Here is a 23878-nt window from a genome sequence, read left to right as displayed (position 1 = left end):
TTTTTTTTTTTTTGTAGCTTTTGAAAACAAAACTAAACCAACCATACAACTAATTATCCAATAGTAGGTTCCAAATCACTCTAAGAGAGCAACTAAATTTGGTGTAGACTTACAATGCGGCTTCTGGTGGCTGGATTGAAGAACGTATCTCTGTCAACAATGTAAAAATCATTCATTCGGTTCTTCTCAAATGGGGCAGTGAAAAACTCTTGTTCTGGCTTGATGATACTTTCGTCCACACTGAGGAATTTGGTGAACCAGTTGAGTCTACCAAAGGCTGAGCCCCGGGTTTTCAGATCGTTGGGTTTCAGAGGCAATTTGATGTGCATTACCTCAGCGTACGTACATAACACCTCCCACGGCGCGTGTACTTTCACAAACACAAGCTTGTCATCCAAAACCTATGTTGGAAGAATGAAAACACAGACCACAACACCAAACCAAATATTTTCACAATTTTAATGATTTTTTTTTTTTTTTTTTTGAGACAGAGTCTCACTCTGTTGCCCAGGCTAGAGTGCTGTGGCGTCCGCCTAGCTCACAGCAACCTCAAACTCCTAGGCTCAAGCAATCTTCCTGCCTCAGCCTCCCCAGTAGCTGGGACTACAGCCATGCGCCACCATGCCTGGCTAATTTTTTTTTTATATATATATATTTTTAGTTGTCCAGCTAATTTCTTTCTATTTTTAGTAGAGACAGGGTCTCGCTCTTGCTCAGGCTGGTCTCGAACTCCTGACCTCAAACGATCCACCCACCTCGGCCTCCCAGAGTGCTAGGATTATAGGCGTGAGCCACCACGCCTGGCCAATTTTCACAATTTTAAAACATAAGATTTTTCTTATGTTGCTGGTAGTTAGGGAAAACAAACAAATAAAAAAAAACCCCCCAAAACAACCAAAAGAAACCCTCCCCCAGAGTTCATCAGTAAAAGTAGAGATATAATAAAAATAGATTTGCAAACCATCATAAATTGTCTTAAACATAATTTCTTGGTTCAAATTATTAATAAAGTAATTCAAATTATCATGGTTCTTTCATAAAACTAATATTTCAAATCAAGCAAAAAAAACTAGTTAATTTGCCCATCACTCCATCCACATCAGTGACTTAAAATAAAAACACTAGAATATTCATTGCAGTGCTATAGAAATGAAAAAAATTTTAATTTCTTAAGCCTGGAATGGTTTACTGTATATGTGTTCAACATCACGTTATGTGGCCATTAAAAATGATTACACTTTTTAGTAATATAAATGGATTCTACCTTTTGAGATAGAAATACATTTACTATATATTAAAAGAAAAAAGCAAATTATAAAAATGTGAAATGATAATCCCCTTTTGAAAGGGAAAATACATATATTTAAGGGGAAAAATGTTTAGAAGGAATATAAGGTTATTTCTGGATAAGATACAGATGATTTTTATTTTCCCTAGTTTTACATTTTTTAGTTTTTTAACATAAACTATTGTTTGTATAATAAAAAAGCTTTTAAAAGATTCTTAAAGGAAGACAATAATCATTCATACATGCATTCTTCATAAAATTATTTGGCTACTAAAAAAGATCTGCCAGCTTCAATCAGAAAAAAACAATACACTTTATTCAATACAGATTTTGGTTGACTCTCCTTACAGTCTATGACTAAGATATAGCCGGGGCTGTATAATTCTAATGCCAACACAGTATGCTAAGTACCACACAGGTTCCCAAGAACAGGGGTCAGCCAAGGGTGGAAAAGGGACCAACACTTACCGATCTTGTTGCTTCTAGATGCAGGCCATGACAGATAAGGTTAGATTCATATGCTTGTCTTTTTCTCTGTCAAAAAGAATCGGAATATAATGTTAGACCTTTCATTTTATGGAAGGTAGAAAAAGGCGTTTTTTCCTTAAGAAAAAAATAACAAAACCAAACTAGTTTGGACCTGACAAAGAGACACATCTGCTCCAAATGGAACAGAAGCAATGGGGCAGGTCTGCTTCCACTGCCTTTCGAGCCCTGGATCCCCGAGAGACAGTGAGCTGCAGAGTGTACTTGGAGTCCCTCAGCACTATGGGAGGCCCTTGGCTGTCCCAGGGGGGTTTTGGCCATTTGAGGTACATAGAAGTGTCCCGCTTTGGCACAATCCCAAGGACCTTTTGGCTCATAAGTGTACATAAATCGAGCTTTTTGAGTCCCATTCACTGATGTCATTTTCTAGAATTGAAGATTCCAGATTTTAAAAATTTTATCAGACATTCCAATGGTTCAATCACCGGATGTGTCTGTTGCATCCCTTGACCAAATTCAATAAAATGACACAATTTTGGCAAAATTCAAAGGATTCTGTTCTCTCTGCAAGACTGAAATATTCATGAAGCTAGAACTATCTAAATCCACAAAAATAGGGAATTATTTGATAATATATCTGTTCATGTTACATGCCCATTTTAAAAAGATACAGAATATACTGTATTTACTGGTATTAAATTCTAAATGGCTAGGCTTTTGCCAAGCTGTCCCCAAAGTTATAAGGGAAGCATGTACAGGCAGAGACTTGTTTGACCTTTTAAAAGAATGCTTTGGATGATGAAGTGATTATCCTGCTTTATGAAATAAAGAAAATGAATGGACACAGAAGTTAAGAACACAAGCTCTGCTATAGTTTGAATGTGTCCCCCAAAAAGCACGTGTTGGTAGCTTAATCCCCAATGTTACAATGTTGGGAGGTGAGACCCAATGAGAGGTGATTAGGCCATGAGGGTGGGGTTAATAGATTAACACCATTATCACAGAATGGGTTCCTTATCTCCAGAGTGAATGCATTGCCACTGGAAAGGTAATGAAAGATCAGTTCCCTTTTGTTTGTTTCTTTCTTCTTTCTTGCCCTTCAGCCCTGGGATGATGCAGTAAGAAGGCCCTCAACAGAAGCTGGCCCCCTGGACCTTAGACTTCCCAGCTTCTAGAACTGGGAGCCAATACATTTTTATTCTTTATAAATTAACTCAGTCCGTGGTGTTCTGTTACAGCAGCACAAAAATGGGCTAAGACAAGCTCTAAACCCAGACTGCCAGAGTTCAAATTCTGGTTCCATCCTTACCAGCTCCAAGGTCCACGACAGCAAACGTAAACTCTCCATGCCTCATTTTCTTCATCTGTGTCATGAACAAAACCTTACTAGTTTCCTTTATAGGTTCTTGTGAGGATATGGTTGAAACTGCATAAAGCACATGAACCAGAATTTCCATTTTCAACAGTGATAGGAGGTAAACTGGACCAACCCTTCCTCTGAGGACAACTGAAAAGGCCGGATGGAATATATTTTTAAAACTTCAGCAGTTAACAAGATAGAGAGGAACTGCTGGGTCCAGAGTCAGGCCACTTTACCCAGAGGGTGGCACTCATGACTTGTCCCTGTGAAGGGGGCAGAGGAGGGGCTGAGCTGCTCTGCTACAGGCAAAACCTGCAACATGGGAAGCACATCATACTTGGGAAGTAGATGCTGCTGCATGAAAAAGGCCAAAGCTCAAAAGGTGAAAGAATATTCCTGGTATTTGACTAAATTTGAGTCCAAGTGGGATCCCCGATATGTTGTATGAAAGCATCAGAAACAGAATATTTCTATATTTTTGTTTTTTAATATGTGGTTATATAGCACTTACAACATGGTAGACATGGTCCTAAGAGCTTTGCAGATATAGCACATTTAACAGCTTGCTACAATTTGAGCCATACAATTAGTAACTTAGAGAAAAAACAGCAAGTGCTGTAACTTCCCTAAAAACAAGCAAGAAAATGGCCTAGAAATGCCCCAGCCAGCCAGATAAGAATGGGAAGAGCTTGAGGTACAGCTTGCCCACTCTGCTTCTAGCAGGTGACTGTCCCCTCTAACTGGTCCCACCCCCACCATCTCTGCAATTTGTCCTGGGAAGTTTTTCAGTGCTTTCTACCCCTGACCACCACATTCCCAACTTCAACTTAGAAAGCTGATTCAGATTCACTCTACTTCTTATCTGAGCAATATTTCCTCACTCTACATTCTATCCTCATATTTCGATTCTTGCATGGTAGCCCAGTCCTTATTCCTGATTACTTCTTTCTTTACTATCAGGTAAAGCATTTCGACTCTGCAAACGGTGTTCAACACAGTGTTTGACACAAAGCATAAGACTGATACATGTTTATTGAAAGAATATACTCAATGAGCATTTATTAATCCATTCCACAAACATTTCCTGAAAGCCCACTATTTTCCAGGAAAACTGCAAAGTGCAGAAGATTCAAAGATGAATTTAAAATAGTTCTCTATAGAAGAACTATAGAGAAACTCAGTGACTTCTAAGACTGTCCTCTGATGCAAAATGACTGGCACCATTTATTCCTGTGTTTCATGGCACTGCAATGGACACCTACCATTCTTCATGGCCACTGAACATTTAAACTGCTACCAGGGCCCACATCCACTACAGCAGATAAAAATGCAGATACTCCTTTTCCCAGACTCCTGTGAAGTTCAGCTATTGGCACGTGAGCTCGGCCTTGCCAACCAGACCACCCACCCCAGACTCTGTGTTGAAAGCTAGCAATGCAAAGAAGCCAAGCCAAGCAGAACCCATGCTGGGTGGTTGGGAGTGAATGTCAGTTCCAGAGACGGCAGAGGCAGAGGTTATGGCAGAAGCTGTTTTTTGCTTTTTAAAATTTATTTTTTGATATGTATTATATCTTAAGAGGTCAAAATAAAAATGAAATAAAAAAATCTAGTTTGAGATATGTTGTGTCCATACTTCTCTCCCTGTTTCTTTCTGCCCTTAATAAGTAATCATTTCACTCAGTCTCTTACTATTTTTCTAGTGTTTCTTAATGCATATACAAACATATGTATATATTCTTTTTTAATTTTTTTAAACATTTTTATTTATTTTGTTTATTTCAGAGTATTACAGGGGTACAAATGCTTTGGTTACATCAATTGCCTTTGCACGGACCAAGTCAGAGCTATAAGTGTGCTCATATCCCAGACAGCGAGTACTGCACCCATTAGGTATGAGCTTACCTATCCCCTCCTCCCCCTCCCACCTGCCCGACACCTGATGTTACTTCCATATGTGCACATAAGCGTCGATCAGTCAGTACCAATTTAATGGTGAGAACACGTGGTGCTTGTTTTTCCAGAGGCAGAAGCTTTTGATGACCCCTGCTGGTCAATGGTGCCAGCAGTGCTGGCAGCAGCCCTGTCCCCAGGGCAGCAACCATGCTTTTTTCTCCCAGACTGGGCCTGCATCAGGATTTGGGATACAGTTTCTGACTGCCTGGTCTCCAGGCTTATTTGTTCAACTCCTCAGGAGAATGTGAAGACCTCAAGTATTTCCCATTCTTAGGAATGTTAAATCCTTCCATGGCCCTGCCTGCTGTTCAATCACCACTTCCACCCCAGAGATGTGTGTCTTTTAATCTTGATATCATTAGCACTTAGAACAGGCCTATCACAGAGTAAGCGTGCAATCAATCAATGTCTGACGAATGAATAAACTGAGTGGATGGTGGATTGATGTCTGCCTGTTATGCAGAAATAGACTGTGGATACAAATTACTGCAGTGTAGCAACCAGCCTCCCTTGTCCTGAGCCACCTCCGCCCCCAATTTTTCCATGAACTTTCGCTTATGGGTATCACAGAATACAGGGGAGAAGGACAGATGCAGTTTAATTCTCAAGTGCACTAGCACCAAATAGATAGCACAGCGACATCCAGAGCCGAGTGATTCCTAGACACTTCAGAGTCTGAATCATTAGATGACCAAAGGGGCAAGGTTCAGAGAGCCCAGACTGAACCAGCCCCACAGGAGGGCAGCTCTGTCATTAAACATACCAAACACAAACTACTCCTGTCTTGGTTGTACCAGCTATATCATCATGACTGCATCACGGAGAACATTACAAGTCAGACACGGTTCCTTTCCTTTGGAATTTCTAACTTGAGGTTGCAACTTCCCATCATCTCCATCAGACTCTCTCTTCTCAGAGGGCTCTACCAAATAGCCCCTTTTAGCTCTTGCAGTTTTAGCTTTCCTCTTACTTCTGGCCAGTGGTTAGATTCACAGAGTCAAAATTCAAACCCTGGCACGGCCATTTACTAGCCCTGCGACATCAGGCAAACAAACTCTATGAGCATCAGCCACTGCTTCATCTCAAAACCTCGGGAAGAAATAGCTTCATCTTGAGGTTCTTTTAAGGATTAAATGTGATCATGGGTGTAAAGTACTCACCATGATGTCTGGCACATAATAAGCCCTGCAGATATGCTAGCCATTGTCATTACCCTCTTTCTCTGTCTTCCAACATGCTCAACTTCCCTTATTCCTTTAAAAAAAAAAAAAAAAAAATCTTCTCTCTCCTGCAGGCCTTAGGGGCTCACTTCTCCTTTTTAATACCAAACACCTGACAAAATAGGCATCCCCAACCCACTCTGCCTCCACGTTGTACACCCAGCGACTCCTTAATCCCTCCAGTGGGACACCACTGACACCATTTTACTGGAACTCTAGAAAACTGACCTTACTGCCGAGTCACCCAGCCCTCTCCTTCTTAACTCTTCCACACACTTGGCCGTCCTGGTCCTGGACTACCTTCTTTGATATCCGATGGACATCCTCTCTGAAGGATACGAACACATCGTTATGTCTCTTCTCTTTTGCCCCATTTCTGCATGTAATAAGTGAGGTTGCTGATGAGAGTGTATGGCACATGTGAATATCACAGATGCAGAAAACAGCAGAAATACTTCTCTTCCATCTCATTTTCAGGGCCTGATAACAGTCTCTCAGAGAGATGTACAGTGACTTATTTAACCAATCTCAAATAGTTGGATATTTAGGTGGTTTCTAATTTTTCACTATTATGAAAAATTTTTGTGCGTCCATTATTATTTCCTCAGGATAAAGTCCTAAAAGTAAAATTGTTAAATCCAAGAGTATATTAAAGTCTAAGTTCTTTAATAGGTATTGATGTACTGCCCTCTAGAAAGGTGGTACTAATTTATACTATTTTAGTTCTTACCTAGTTCTTTACAAAGAACTCTTGAGATATTTACCTGATTTCTCTTAGGATAATTGGTAGACCTTGGAGTTGGTTTATAATGTCATCTATTTTACCACTAACTATAAATATTTAAACAGTTGAATCAAGCATAGGACATTTTTATTCGCTTCAACATGTTAATATATCATCTTGGCATTACTTTAATAAGACAGTTCTTACTATTTTTCTTTGGCATGGCAATTCACAAAGAACCAGAGGAATATTTTAAAAATTGATCAAACCAGTTTTCTTGGTTTGTCAGGTAGCTAACGTAAATTAGCATATGTGCTATATTTGTCAAATGGGCATATATCAGGAAAAGATTGCTTACTTAAGAAAAGATTGTTTAAGTCTCTTTAACATGAAATCAGCATCTTTACTTCACCATAGAATTTACACTTGGATAAGTAACAGTGTTCTTGACATTTAAAAAATTAGGGTAGAGCCGACTTCTATGTTAAAAATGGAAGATAATTAAATCGCATGTTGGCTTACATAGCCATTGCTCAATAAATATTTGCTGAATGAATAAATTTCTGAGGCCATACAATTTTTAACTAAAAATTTTCTATGTGTCTGTTTGGAAACCTCTAAGAACCTAAACCTAGACTATAGTCTATGATCTGTATTTGGCCGTACAAAATGATTAAACTAAACTCACTGGCTCATAAAAAAAAAAAAAAAAGCCTAGTCATAAATTGAATTGTTCTGTAAATTCCTATATCTCTAGGACAACACATTTCATCTGCATTGCAACCAGATCTCTTTTTTACCCACTAGAATTCCAGTAAAACCAAAATGACTGTAATCACTGAGGACCTGTATACATCACTAAAAGATGTATGTGCTTCTATTGCTGCTGGGGGAGAATGATGCAGGGGGTTGGAAGTGAGAAAGGACAAGAGCACCTACCATGCTCCAGAAACTGGGATTTTATGCATACCTCTTTTGAGAGGGTAATAAAGCCGTCAGAGAAATAAAGAATAAAGCAATAGAAATCACAAAGGACAGACTGGCTTAATTAAGGAAGCCTTCTGTCCCTAAGCACCTTTGATTACACGTTACACATCTCATTTGGCTTAATAAAGTCATTGTTGTGAAAGACTTACTTGTGAATTATACAATAATAATACTGATTGTAAACACCAAAATTATCTACCATTTTCTTTATGTTACCCAGCCTTTTCAGTATAAAAAGCAGAGATTACAATGTCTAAGAAGTAAAATTAATGAATATACTGTGATGATAAAGTACAAATCAGTTGGGATTAATGAAACATATGAATAGATTGATTTCAAATATTCTTATACCTTTGTTAGGCAAAGGACTGATGGTGCTGACATGGTATTTTCAACTTGCCAATCTCCTTTAAGCTTACAAAGATGCATGAGGAACAAGTCAAAGGGACTTAATTTGCGAAAAAATTTACTAATTACTCTAATAAGTACTATTTATTAGTTATATTTTTGTTCCAGAAGGTTTGGTAAGCAGAATAAATTATTTAATCAGGACTTAATTTAAATTCACATGTTTGCAATAAAACATTTAATGTCGGTGGACCAATCTGATGAGGAGTTTGCTCAAGTGGGTAATGTACGTTCACCAGGGGACAGAAAACAGATGAGCAGTTTAAATGATAAACATAAAATGGAAGCGAAGACTTGGCTGAAGTTCACTTCCAAATGTAACTTTTAAATTAACATTTTTAAGCATAATTACAAAAGAAATAAATATTCATTGTGGGTAACTTAGAAAACAGAAATTTTCAGAAAAAAATAAATCACCCATAACTCACTGCCGAGATAACTACTGTAAATATTTTAGTCAAGTGCTTTCCAAACTTATTAGCTTACAGGAACAAGTTGCAGAGTTTATTTAAAATGTAGATTCTTGGGCCCCTCTCCCAGACAGTTTAAGAAATACTGTTTTCTAGGACACCACTTTCTGTGCGTATGTGCACGCACGTACATGTACAGGTGCACATAAGCAGCTATTCTTTTGTGATTATTTATCCCCTTCAAGCCTGTTCAGTATGAGAATTTGGTATAGTGGATTTTTGCCAACACTACCGTTATACAGATGACTGTTTACAAAGGTGAGACACAGGTGACTGCTGGTACCAGGGCAAATGACATCCTCTTCATTCAAACCTAAGGCCAGACCTCAGGGGGAGCACTCAGAAAAAGGGTTTTCTCTTCTTCATATCTTTGTGAATACGTTGCTAAGGCCCTCAGTAAGACGAAATGGAATAATCAGCTTTTACTTTTCAGGACTTCATTGACCTCTTTGTTTGTCTATTTTCAAGGTTTGAGCCCAAGGATATTTCCCGTGTTAGAAATAAGCAGCAAGATTTGGATTTATTGCTCTTGTGCTGAGTACTCAAAAATCAAACATGCTTATACCAGCAACACCTTTTGTAGCTGTAAATTTGAAACTGCTGGTTCTAATTTATCTTTTTACCTACAATCTTAGTGTAAGCAAGTAGAGCGTTAAGTAAGGAAAAAGATAAAAATATAAAGAAGACCTCCCTGCTTTGGTCTAAAATATTAAGGAGGCCAGGCGCGGTGGCTCATGCTTGTAATCCTAGCACTCTGGGAGGCCGAGGAGGGAGGACCGCTTGAGGTCAGGAGTTCGAGACCAGCCTGAGCAAGAGCGAGACCCCATTTCTACTAAAAATAGAAAGAAATGATTTAGACAGCTAAAAAAATATATATATACAGAAAAAATTAGCCAGGCATGGTGGCACATGCTTGTAGTCCCAGCTACTTGGAAGGCTGAGGCAGGAGGATGGCTTGAGCCCAGGAGTTTGAGGCTGCGGTGAGCTAGGCAGACGCCACGGCACTCTAGCCTGGGCAACAGAGTGAGACTGTGTCTCAAAAAAAATAAATAAAATAAAATAAAACAAAATATTAAGGAGCTGAAGACAGACCTGATTTCACTCTCTAAAACAAAAGACAGAACATACTTACCATAAGTTTTCTGAGAAGGTGAAACCACCCAACACTGGTTGCCATAACTCTTACAAACTTATCCTAACATGAGATTAAGTTTCCAACTCATGGACTATCTGCGGCAAATACGTCATTCCCAAGGAACCTTTTACACTGTTCTGATTGCTCATAATCCCGCCAACTTCTGCCATCCCTTTTATTTCTTCAATTTGGAGACAGTAAACCAATTTTCAGTCTAATGCAATCATTCCTTCCCCTTTCTGAGGCTTAATGGGATAAATTTCTCTCCAGAAGACCCTCCTATCAGAACACTTTCTTTTTTTTTTTTTTTTTTTGAGACAGAGTCTTGCTTTGTTGCCCTGGCTAGAGTGCCGTGGCGTCAGCCTAGCTCACAGCAACCTCAAACTCCTGGGCTTAAGCGATCCTTCTGCCTCAGCCTCCCAAGTAGCTGGGACTACAGGCATGCGCCGCCATGCCCGGCTAATTTTTTCTATATATATTTTAGTTGTCCATATAGTTTCTTTCTATTTTTAGTAGAAACGGGGTCTCGCTCTTGCTCAGGCTGGTCTCGAACTCCTGACCTTGAGCGATCCACCTGCCTCGGCCTCCCAGAGTGCCAGGATTACAGGCGTGAGCCACCGCGCCCGGCCTAGAACACTTTCTTTTGAACAACAAGTTTTGTTTTTCTTGCGTTGAAACTTTAAATCTTGTTATTGATAGTATTCTCTTATTTTCTTTGGCAACTAGGAAGTTGAAAGGCAAATTTGCAGCTGATCTCTAACTTCTGAACAAGACATGATGGTTTATTATAAATCACTGTATTACTCTGACACACGGCTTCATTTTATTTTTCTGGCCTTTCTATTTCTTTCACCCTGATTTACTCATTAATTACTTTATTCTTGACATATTTCTGTAAGCGACCTCAAATATGTTTTTCCCATTTTCTCCTATTATTTCATTTAAATTGACAAGTAAAAACTAAATGTTTTTATCATTTAGATGTTGTTTTAAAATATGCAAGCATTGTGGAAACCTAAATCCAGCTGATTAACATAATGCATTACCTTACACACTTATGTTTTTGTGGTGAGAACACTTAAAATCTACTCTCTAGCAATTTTGAAGAACACATCCCTATTAACTATCGTCACCATGTTGTACAATAGTTCTCTTGAACTTTTTTTTATCTAATTGAAATTTTGTATCCTTTGACCAACATCTCCCCACACCTAACCCCTGGAGATCACCATTCTATTATCAACTTGTGTGAGTTCAACTTTCTTACACTCCACATATAAGCATCAAATAATAAATCTTAAATCCAGTCATGCCTGGGTTAACGACAGGTACATGTTCTGAGAAATGGGTCCTCGGGTGATTTTGTCATGTGCGAATACCATAGAGTATCCTTACACAAACCTAGGTGGTCTAGTCCTGCAGTCCCCAACCCCCAAGCCATGGCTGGTCCCAGTGCCTGGCCTGTTAGGAAGTGGGCTGTGCATCACTGCCTGAGCTCCGCCGCGTCCACACTACCCCCAACCCTGTCCATGGAAAAATTGTCTTCCATGAAACTTAGGAGCTGGGCACTGCACAGCAGGAGGTCAGCAGCAGGTGAGGGAGCCAAGCTCCATCTGTATTTACAGCCGCTCCCCACGGCTTGCATCACTGCCTGAGCTCCACACCACCCTCCCCCTGTACACACACACATCGTGGAAAAATCGTCTTCCATGAAACCAGTCCCTGGTGCCAAAAAGGTTGGGGACCACTGGTCTAGGCTACTATACATCTAGGCTACATGGCATAGCCTACTGCTCCTAAGCTACAAACCTATACAGCATGTTATTGCACTGAATATTATAGAGAACTGTAACACAATGGTTAAGCATTTGTGTATCTAACCATAGAAAAGGTACAGTAATAGAGCCATATAAAGATAAAATAATACATCTGTATATGGCACTTAGCATAAATGCAGCATTCAGGCCCGGAAGCTGGGAGAATTAGCAAGTGAACGGTGAGTGAATGAGAAGTATTACCATGCACTATTGTACACTTATAAACACTGTACACTTAGATGATAACACAAACACATTGTATAGCTCTACAAAAATATTTTCTTTCTTTATATCCTTACTCTAAGTGTTTTTAATTTTTTTTCTAACTTTTTCAACTTTTTTGCTAAAAACTAAGACATAAACACATTAGCTTAGGCCTACACAGGGTCAGGATCATAAATATTACTGGCTTCCACTTCCACATCTTATCCGAAGGTCTTCAGGGGCAATAACACACATGAAGCTGTCATTGCCTGTGACAACAATGCCGCCTTCTGGAGTACCTCCTGAAGGACCTGCCTGAGGCTGTTTTATAATGTTTTCTATTAAGTAGAAGGAATATGCTTTAAAATAATGATTAAAAGTATAATATAATAAATACATAAACCAGTAAGTCATTTATTACCATTCTCAAGTTTTATGTGCTGTCCATACCTGTATGTGCTATATCTTTCTATGACTGGCAGCACCAGCATCACCACAAACACGTGAGTAATGCATTGCACTATGGTGTTAAGACGGCTACAACATCACTAGGCAATAGAAATTTTTCAGCTCCTTTATAATCTTGTGGGACCACTGTCAAATATGTGGTCCACTGTTGACCAAAATGTCATTGGGCAACTTGTGACTGTAAATAAATTATTTAATGAGTATCAGCATAGATATGTAGAGAACTAATAACTGTAAAAATTATACATTGCATGTTAAAGCCAATAGTGAATGATTTTTATCTATACTGTCAGTTACCATCTTATTAGACGCAAATAACCAAATACTTCATGTACATAAGACTTAATGAGGAATCAAGCCATGTGATCACCTCAATACAAAAAAAGAAAGCATTTGGTAAAGTTTAAAACCCAGTTACTGCAAAAATGTTTATCAATCTAGGACTAAAAGGTAACTCCTTCAACTTTTTTAAAGAAACCTACCAAAAATTCGTAGGAAGTGTAATATTTAATGGTGAAATTTTAGAAACATTCCCATTAAAATCAGGAACAACACACTGGTGACTACTGTGGGTTACTGGTTTTTATTTAAGAAGTCTTACACTGCACTTAGACAAGAAAAAGAAAGAAGCATAAAGAAAAAGCAAAATTGTCATCATTTGCAAACAATATGGTCTCCATTTGAGAAAACTTAAAAACAGCATTGGAAACTGTTAAAACTAAAAAGAGCTTAGCAAGTTTCCTAGATAGAACTTATAAAAATCAATAGACTTCTTCTTTTATACACAATAAATCACAAACTGCAATTTAAAATGCTTCTGACAACAGCACAAGCATTTTAAAATAACTGAGAAAAGTTAATAAAAATGTACAAGATCTTCACAGACATAACATATTGAATATCCCTTGTCCAAAATGCTTGGGACCAGAAGTGTTTCCAATTTTGGATTTCTTCGGAAATTGGAATATTTGCATTTATATTTACTGGTTGAGCATCCCAAACCTACAAATCCAAATTGTTCCAATGAGCATTTCCTTTGAGAGTCAAGTTGGCGCTTGAAAAGTTTCAGATTTTGGAGCATCTCAGATATTAGATTTTTAGATTTGGGATGTTCACTCAAGATGTATTATAAAACTTTATTAAAGGATAGAAGACCTCAATAAGTGAAGTGATGTACTAAACCAAAACTTTTTGATGAACTTTTAAACGTTTCTGGAGATCTCAACTCAATTCTAAGCAAACAGGGTCTGGTATCATGCTGACTCCTCTGAACCCATGGATAATAGTATTAAAAGTTCATATAACCAATTAGTCATCTCACAGTATTTGAAAGTTTGAATAAAATTATATAAATTAAGTTTGATCATTAATTTTAAAATCCCTTATTCTACAGTCTCCACTGGCCAGATCCTTCTGCCACATACTAAAGAATTCTTAAGGTCAGACATGAAATACACATTTATACTTCTATACATACATTTTTCACCAACTTCAAGAACATAAGTTTTCCATCATCTTTTAGGAATGGATAAAAAAAATTCTTTAAAAAGTAAACAAATCAATCAATCAATAAAACGTGTTCAAGATTGCTTACACTGTTTCTGTGTAAGCTATCTAGACCTCTCCACCCTCTTCACCACCTGAGTTACACCCATTACTTGGTCATGAACACATCTGTCTGAAGGGAGGCACGCATAAAACAAAATAAAAGTCAAAAGATCAATTTTGCCAACTGTTAGCAGTCTAGCAAAAAGAATTAGGAAGGAAAAAGCAATTACTAACAAAACTGTAAGAGGGGAGTTGGAGAAATACATGGGAATTGTTTTATGTAAAAAATCTTTGCTCTTCATAATATGGATCAAACTCTTTAGATGTATTTAATCACATACTGTGCCAGACTGCCGGCTGCCTACCGAACAGCCATTCTCCTCTTCTTTATCACTAAGAAAAGCCTGATTGTTTTTCAGGAATTGGGTGATTCAAGAGATGAAAGACTGGCCGGGTGCAGTGGCTCATGCCTGTACTCTGGGAGGACGAGGCAGGCGGATTGTTTGAGCTCAGGAGATCGAGACCAGTATGAGCAAGAGTGAGACCCCATCTCTACTAAAAATAGAAAGAAATTATATGGACAGCTAAAAATATATATAGAAAAATTAGCCGGGCATGGTGGCACATGCCTGTAGCCTCAGCTACTCGGGAGGCTGAGACAGGAGGATTGCTTGAGCCCAGGAGTTTGAGGTTGCTGTGAGCTAGGCTGATGCTACAGCACTCTAGCCAGGGCAACAGACTGACACTCTGTCTCAAAAAAAAAAAAAAAAAAAAGAAAGAAAAGAAAAGAGAAGAGAAGAGAAGAGATGAGATGAGATGAGATGAGATGAGATGAAAGACCAATCTTGATCAGTCTAAGCTAATGACGGTAATTCCATTCATCTTGCCAGTAATTATTTTGGGAATAGACTTGTGATAGACAATGAATTGTGACCGGAAGTCTGCTAAGGGCCGTTCTAGAGGAGCTTTCTTCTCTCTTAAGAAAGAGCCCAGAGAAGGGGCATTTCCTCTTTCTGCCTTTGGCTACCTGGAGTTGCAGCAGCCACCTTCAAACCCGTGAAGCCAATTTAAGAGAGCCAACATATTGAGGATGGCAGGGCATAAGGACAAAATGACCTCCTCATTAAGCTAATAAATTACCTAACTCAGAAAGGGCTCTATCTCCAGACTACTTGTTAAATGAGAAAATAATTTCCTTTTAGCATTGAAGCCATTTTGAGTTTGGTTTTCCTGTTATTTGCATCACAAAACGTTCAAACTGATTGTGTGCCAAGCCCAGTACAGGCTGAAAGAGTACTTATTGTTGAAACAGCTTATAATTATCCCCTTGTACAACCCAAATCTAAGTGGTTCATGCTTTTTAAAGGAAAGTGTAAAGTTTCTAAAGTGTTTTCACTAATAGAAGGGGACAAAGTAACATGCTATTTGGAGATCTGGCTAGAAAAGTGTTTTCTCTTTTGCTCAAGGGATGATACAGCCTTTTTAATTTTCTATATTTTTGGTGTTGGTGGCCCTGTCACTTCTATCTTTCTGCAGCCCTAAAAAGGGTTTAATAGCACTCTTCAGATAACCTCTGGCAAAGTCAACCTTGGCTGCTTTAAAAAGTCAATATGTTACACATAAATGTTTTCTTTCAAAGAAAACAGGATTTTGAAATTGCCTTTCCTTGATATTGTCCTAGATCCTCAATAAGGCCTGACAAGGGGTATGATGGAATTCACGGATATTTTTACAATTAATAAAAATGTGATTCCAAAGCTGAACTTTGGCTTTTGGTGGAATATAAATTAAGTAATATGTACAAATGCAGACTGAAAACACTTCAGAGCACAGCTTATAAAAACCAACGTCAAGGTATATCAATCCATAAGTTCAAAGACTGCCAAAATTAATGATGATTTTTTTTCTCCTGATTTATGAGATTTACCCTGGGACCTATGTTTCTGCCTAAAGCAAATGCAGAAATTATTAATAATGTAAGCAGCTCTAGGGCCCCTTCGCCACAGCAGCAAAGCTCTTATCTAAAACCAGAACTGTTTCCTTTATGCTTTAATGGATTAGATCTGTTTAACTTACTTTATATAGTACTCAATCCAGCTTTATTGGCATATGGACACTTAATGAATATTTGATGATGGTGACTATCATGGCAAATAATATATCTCAGTGTCCACGAAAAATGATAAAGTACTCCAAGCTATTTTATTCTAGTGATAAAACTGTATAACACAGTCATGCCTTTTCATATCAGGGCACTGTTTTTTTGGAAAACCTCAAATTAAAAAGGAAGATACATGAATTAACATTTACTATATGTGCTAAAAATTTATGTAATATCTCTCTATGCTATTTTACTTAATCTTAACCATAATTCTATGGACTAGGTACTAGGATCCCATTTTCTTGAATTTAAGAAGCTACTGATTGTATGGGGGGGGGCAATATTTTATGTACAAATAAGAAAAAACTCAGCCAATGAAATTATGATATGCCATTTTTTAAGACGCAACTTGATTTCAGAGATGTCACATGTGAGAAAAAATACACTTCAAAAACATACAATATTGAAAAGAAAATTTGCATAAGTCACACAGCCAGTTAGAGCTATGGCAAAGACAAGTTAGCTGTTCACCTCGGAGTATTGTGAACCCCTTCCATAGTGTGGAGTTCCTGCTGAGAAATGGCTTCCCAGCCAGAAACTACACTTTCCACCTTTCTGAGTTCTGACCAACAGCACGTGAGGATAACTGATGCAGTTACTTTCAGGTGGAAGTGGTACAGCATGAGCACTTTCTTCCTCCTCTCTCTCATCAGGATGACCCTGGAAACCACCTTTCTAACATGGCGGAGCCTCTGTGTCAGCCTGGGATTCTTAATGCCTGTGAGGAACAGAGGCCCAGCCCCAAACCATGTGCCAAACAGGGATGCCACATTTGACTTTGACATAAACAATAAACACACTTTTATTGTGTTATGCCACTGTAATCTGGGGACTTGTTTGTTACAACTAGAATTACTCCAATACACTGGCAGAATTAGAATTTGAAGGACAGGTTCCAAAGCCTGGGCTCATTCTGCTACATCATGAAAATATAAAACTCCACACTTAACCCCCTCCAAAATACATAAACAAATAAAACAGTACTGATTGTTTCATTTTTAAAAAGGTTTCATCACTTGGTTTGAGCTAATGGGCAGAAATCAATAGATTTAAGATTGGTATATTTCAGGGAGACAGTCCAGAGAGGAACAATTAAAGTTGTCAGTTTGTGATAGCACATATATGAGGCGGGGGGGTGGGGGGGGAAGAAAGAATGAGGAATGATTTCCAAAGTGGGTAAAAGTGACATACATATACACTTTTTTTTTTTGTCCTGTTTTAGTTTAACGCAGTTTGGGTACTGGTAAGAAAAAGTTCCAGGCAGTTGTTATAACCCTGCCCTACTCTTTTAGTATCTTGACATAAAGATTTCCCTGTCACCTAAAAGAGCCTGAAACAAAGGAAAGGGAGGAAAGAGCAGCTTCACAGGCAATGGATGAAAGGGGAGAAAGGGAGGTGACAGAAAAAATGAGAAGTCAAGAGCACAGGTTCCAGCTGCAAGACCAGAGATTGAACCACGGCTCTACTACTTGCTAGATGAGAGTCCATGACCTTGGACAATCAATCATCTAGCCTAAGGCTCAACTCTGTCATCCATAAAATGGTGTGATTATAGAATCTACCTCCTGTTACAAGAATTAGATGAGAAAATGTATGCAAAATACGTGTATAAAACCTGAGTGAGCACACATGGAATGCTAGTTGCTATAATACGGGTTGTCATTATTACTCATTAGCTTCCTTTTCCACCTAGCTGAAAATAACCAGGAGTGCTTTTAATGTAAATCTCTTCTACACAACAGAAAGTCCAATTTCTTGAAAGAAAACCTGCTTTCAGCTGTGAAACCAACTGAGGTTAAGAGCCTTAGGAAGTTTTTGTTTCAAATTTAAAAAATTTTTGTTAACATGCCTTGAGGGAACATGAGCAGAGAAAATATTAAAGTATGTTTGGTATATGATATTTCAACATGAATTTCACTTTATTACTTACATAAAAATAACATTTTTCATTTTACAATATTATAAAGAATAAAAAGAAAGGAAAATAGCATAAAAAACTTACCCTTTGTTTTTCATTTGTACCCTTTTTATTGGTCTCTTTTTTACTTTCATCTTCATATACTAGAACAAAGTCAATTCTTCGCTGGCCATCATTAAAAAAGAGGGAGTCAGATTTTCCATTAAATTCTTCCTGTGTGGATTAGAAAAACAAACTGTAATATAATTTTTTGAAAAAGTGCTGGTTTATAAGTGTTTACTTTCTAGCTTTAATAGGTTCATTGATGTGCTCATCACATAAGAGAAATACATCCATTACTAGTTATTTGACCAAGCAGTCACAGTCACTATGAGCTCTTGGTGAAAGGAAGTCTCTGAATTGAGCAGTTCCATATTATTCTATAAATTTATAGGAATACATTAGTATTATGTATATAACACAATCATCACAGCATTATTCCCACTTCAAACAGCAAAGGGGTATCAAGTTTGAAAATGAATACAGTAAAAAGAACTGCCTATCCTCAGAACTGACATTTATTTAATAGCCAGAAAAATCTAAGACAAAGCGCTATTGATGAAAATCTCACTTTTCCTATGTCTTATCTTCTAACCTTTTAATCATTTTTCATGACTTCTCTTTGGACCTCACCACTTTATAGAATGTATCATGTGATAACCTTAAATAAACAAATGCCAGAAGATATTTCCATATACACAAAAATCACAGTAGTTGTTTGTCCCCAAATCTACAAACGAATGTCCATCACCCCTTGCAAACAAGAAAAAAAAAAAAAAAACCTTTTAAAAACCAGCAACATAACAACTGATACCACAGAAATACAAAATATCATCTGTGAATACTATAAAAATCTATATGCGCATAAACTTGAAAACATTGAGGAAATGAACAAATTCCTGGTAACACACAACCTCTCAAGGCTCAATCAGGAAGAAGCAGAACTCCTGAACATACCAATTACGAGCAACGAAACTGAAGCAGCAATAAAAAATCTTCCAACAAAAAACAGTCCTGGATGAGATGATTTCACAGCTTAATTTTATTAGACCTACAAAGAAGAATTGGTACCCATTCTGCAGTAATTATTTTATAACATCAAGAAGGAAGGAATCCTCCCCAACTCATTCTGTGAAGCCAGTATCACCTTGATACCAAAGCCAGGAAAGGACACAACAACAACAAAAAAAAAACTATAGACCAATATCTTTTATGAATATAGATGCAAAAATCCTCAATAAAATCCTAGCAAACCAAATTCCACAGTACATCAAAAAAATAATCCACCATAACTAAGTGGGCTTCATCCCAGGGATGTAAGGATGGTTCAGCATATGTAAATCCATAAATGTGATTCACCACATAAACAGAAGCAAAAACAATATAAGATCATATGATCATCTCAATAGAGGCAGAAAAAGCATTCAACAAAATTCAGCACCCTTTTATGATAAAAACTCTTAACAAACTAGGCATAAATGGATCATACCTCAAAATTATAAAAACCATACACGACAAACCCATAGCCAACATCATACTGAATGGGGAAAAGTTGAAAGCATTCCAACTCAGAACTGGAACAAGACAAGGATGCCCACTGTCACTACTTCTATTCAACAGAGTACCGGAAGTCCTAGCCAGAGCAATGAGGCAAGAGAAGGAAATTAAGGTTATCCAAACATGGAAAGAGCAGGTCAAACTATTGCTCTTTACTGATGATATGACCTTATATCTAGAAAATCCCAAAGATTCCACCAAGAGACTTCTGGAATTGATAAATAAACTCAGGAAAGTCTCGGGTTAAAAATCAATATACACAAATCAGTAGCATTCCTATACATGAACAACAGTCAAGCTGAGACACAAATCAAAGAGTAAATTTCACAATAATTACAAAGAAAATGTTTAACCAAGCTGCTAAAAGATCTCTACAAAGAGAACTACAAATCACTGAGAAAGGAAACTGCAGATGATGTACACAAATAGAAAGACATATTATGCTCATAGATCAGCAGAATCAACACTGTTGATGTCCATATTACTGAAAGTGATCTAAAGATGCAATGCAATCCCCATCAAAACACCAACATCATTTTTCTCAGATCTAGAAAAAATAATTCTATGCTTTGTTTGAAACCAAATAGCCAAAGCAACCTTAAGCAAAAGGAACAAATCTGGAAGCATCACTTTACCTTATTTTAAGCTATACTACAAGGCTAGAGTAACCAAAACAGCATGCTATTAGCACAAAAATAAAGACACACACCAATGGAACAGAACAGAGAACCCAACCATTCACATATTGTCATCTGATCTTTAACAACGTAGACCACAATACACACTGGGGAAAGGAATCCCTACTCCATAAATGGTGCTGGGAAAATTGGATAACCACATGTAGAAGATTGAATCAGGATTCATCTCCCTCACCACTCAAAAAATTAATTCATGATGGATAACAGACTTAAACCTAAAACACGAAATCATAAGAATTCTAGAAAAAAATGTTGGAAAAACCCTTCTAAATATCAGCCTAGGCAAAGAATCTATGAAGAAGACCCCAAAGGCAATCACAGCAACAACCAAAATAAATGGGACTTGATTAAATTAGAAAGCTTCTGCAGACAGGGAAACAATCAACAGAACAAACAGACAACTTACAGAAGGGGAAAAAATATTCCCATGCCGTACATCTGATAAACGGCTAATAATCAGAATCTACAAAGAACTCAAGTAAATCAGCAAGAAAAAAATCAAACAATTCCATTAAAAAATGGGCAAAGGACACTAATAGAAGCTTTTCCAAAGAAGATATACTAATGGCCAATAAACATATGAAAAAATGCTCCACAACAACATCACTAACCATCTGAGAAATGCAAATCAAAACCACAATGAGATATCCCCTAACCCCAGTGAGAATGGCTTCTATTAAAAAGACCCAAAACAATAGATGCTGGTGTGGATATGGAAAGGAACATTCACACACTGTTGGTGGGACTGCAAATTAGTGCAACCTCTATAGAAAATAGTATGGAGATTCCTCAAAGAACTAAAAGTAGACCTACCATTTGATCTAGCAATCCCACTACTGGGTAGTTACCAAAGGAAAAAAAGTCATTTTATCAAAAAGTCACCTGCACTGGAATATTTACTGTAGCACAATTCACAATTGTGGAAGATGTAGAATCAACCCAAGTGCCCATCAATTCATGAGTAGATTAATAAACTGTGGTATACACCATGGAGTACTAATCAGCCATAAAATGTTAATTAATACCTTTTGCAACAATCTGGATGGAACTGGAGACTATCCTCCTAAGTGAAGTATCACAAGAATGGAAAAACAAACACCACATGTACTCACTGTTAAATTGGAACTAACCGATCAGAACTCATGTGCACAGATGTTAGTAAAACTCAATGGAAATCATGCAGGTGGGAGGGGGCAGGAGGGGATGGGTCTGTGGTCTGTTAGGGACTGGGTTGCTCCACTACACCCCACCCCAACCCCATCCATGGAAAAACTGTCTTCCTAGGAAGGAAAGTTAACACTCATAGCAGGAGTTAAGCAGCGAGGATGGAAGATTCATCTGTATTTACAGCTGCTCCCTGCTCCTGCTCCCCATTGTTCTGCATCATGGCCTGAGTCTGCCTCCTCCCACCACTGTCCATGGAAAAATTGTCTTCCATAAAATCAGTTCCTGGTGCCAAGAAAGGTTGGGGACCACTGCAATAGTGGTATGGTGGCCAGAAGATATAATTAACTCCTACAAAACTACAGTAAAAAGACAACCCAATTTTAAAAAATGGTAAAGACTCAACAGACACTTCAAAAAGGAATATATAGAAATGCCAGTACACTGCTGAGAAAAAATGGCTAACATGTTTTAAGCAAACCAGAAACAAGCAAATTAAATCCATAGTAAAATACCATTACAGACACACCAAAATAGCTAAAATTATTTTTCTGAAAAACTGATAACACAAATGTTAATAGAATTCTCATCCATTGCTTTTGAGTCTCCCAGGAATTTGAATCAATCAACATCATATTAATAGACGAAAAGGAAAATCAATTTCAGTACCCCAAAAGATGCTGAAAAAATACTTGAGAAAATTCAGAGCACATTTATAATAAACTCTCTCAGCAAATGATAATAATAAGAAAAGTTTCTCATCTTGAAAATAGGCATGTATCAAAAACTTACATTAAACATCACACTTACTGATTAAAAACAGGATTCTTCACTCCTAATATTATAAACAAGGCAAGGCAGCTTCTTGCTACTTCAACACTTTACTGGAGGTTATAGCCAGCGGAATAAGGTAATAAAAAGAACTATGCAACATTTCAAAAATATGCTAACTGAAAGAAGCCAGACATAAAAGAGTGTATTCTAGAAAATAAGAACTTAGTATACATTACAGAAAGTAGATCAGTGGTTGCCTGGGTCTTGGAAATGGGGAAATAGGGGAAAGACTGAATGGGATGGGGTATAAGGGAACTTTTTATGTTGTGGATATGATCTGAATTTTGATTGTGGTAGTTGTTTACACAGATGCATATGGACTTTTTAGAAAACATCAAAAAGTACATTCAAAATGGGTGCATTTTTTTGATGTCTCTCAATAAAGTTGATTTTTTAACATACAAAAAAAAACAAAACCAAAAACCCAGCAACAATGACAAAATAAATGAGCCTTTAATTTAGGGCTTAAAAGCTTATGGCTTAAAAACAAAGAAATAATGGCCAAACACAGGCCTAATATAGTTTAAAACAATCCTTATTACCATACAGATTTGGATAGAATTGATCTAATTTACACTGAGGAAAGATTTGAGCTTGCGTTCTCACATAGCTTGTTAATTTTGTTATTGTTGTTTAAGAATCAAATTGCTTTTTAACTGATACTATTTTTAAAGTTTCGATATTTTTAATAAAAAATGAAGGAGAGATTGCATTTTGCAGTCATTTGGTGGAAGCACTTATATGTTAAGATCATTAAATGTGATTAATTTTCCTCGGCATTCAACAATTAGCACAAAAATCACCTAATTTTACCACCAGCACACCAACTTTCTCCTTTTCTTTACAATTTCAAGAAGATATATTTTCTGCTACACCTAAAAAGCCTGATATTTATCATTCCTTTCCTCTTTCCCGCCAGGGAGCATGTGAAGATTTATTACTAGTATTCAAAGCTCTTCCCATTTAGCAGGTTATTGCACCTGCAGACGTAACCCATTCCAATGCACCTTCATCCCAGTGCATTTAACCAGGGATTCTAACCACAGTGTGACCCTGCCTTGAGACCTTTCCTACCCAGGGCACTAAAGGGCCAAGAAAGAAAAGACACATCAATGTCTTAGGCTGATATCACTATCCAATTCTTTTATTTGCAATTTCAGTTATTTAAAATCCATAAACTTTAAGAGTATTTAAAGCAATATAAAAATGCTAAACCCTATCTTTTTCATTTCAGCCACAGAATCCTTTACGCCCTTAAATTTCTCTTTCTTTCAGTGAGAACCATACTATTGGTGACGATCAGAGCAGTTGCTAGAGGAAAATTGTGTGTGGAGAAAAAATATTTCTCAGAATGGCAAAGGGGAAGTGGAGTAGGGTGGAATATAATCAGGAAAACCTGGTCATCATTGCAGAAGTCTGAAAAGTGTACAAAAAGCAAC

The 23878-nt window shown here is 37.5% G+C and overlaps 1 protein-coding gene across 4 annotated transcripts in view; it reads right to left on the bottom strand.

Moving 5' to 3' along the window:
- ANO6 (anoctamin 6) overlaps positions 1-23878 on the bottom strand; it is a 189469-nt gene that overhangs the window by 67492 nt on the left and 98099 nt on the right. For all 4 annotated transcript variants that reach the window (XM_069489270.1, XM_069489272.1, XM_069489271.1 and 1 more), the window contains exons 3-5: positions 18232-18360; positions 1757-1822; positions 114-401 (exon numbers count right to left, since the gene is read on the bottom strand). In XM_069489270.1, coding sequence (XP_069345371.1) covers positions 114-401; positions 1757-1822; positions 18232-18360 — 483 coding nt within the window. The remainder of the gene's footprint in view (positions 1-113; positions 402-1756; positions 1823-18231; positions 18361-23878) is intronic.

Source organism: Eulemur rufifrons, chromosome 16, assembly GCF_041146395.1.
Source record: "Eulemur rufifrons isolate Redbay chromosome 16, OSU_ERuf_1, whole genome shotgun sequence".
NCBI classification, from domain to species: Eukaryota; Metazoa; Chordata; class Mammalia; order Primates; family Lemuridae; genus Eulemur; species Eulemur rufifrons.
Note: the sequence above shows the minus strand (reverse complement) of the source record. Positions and strands in the feature narration are given on the sequence as shown.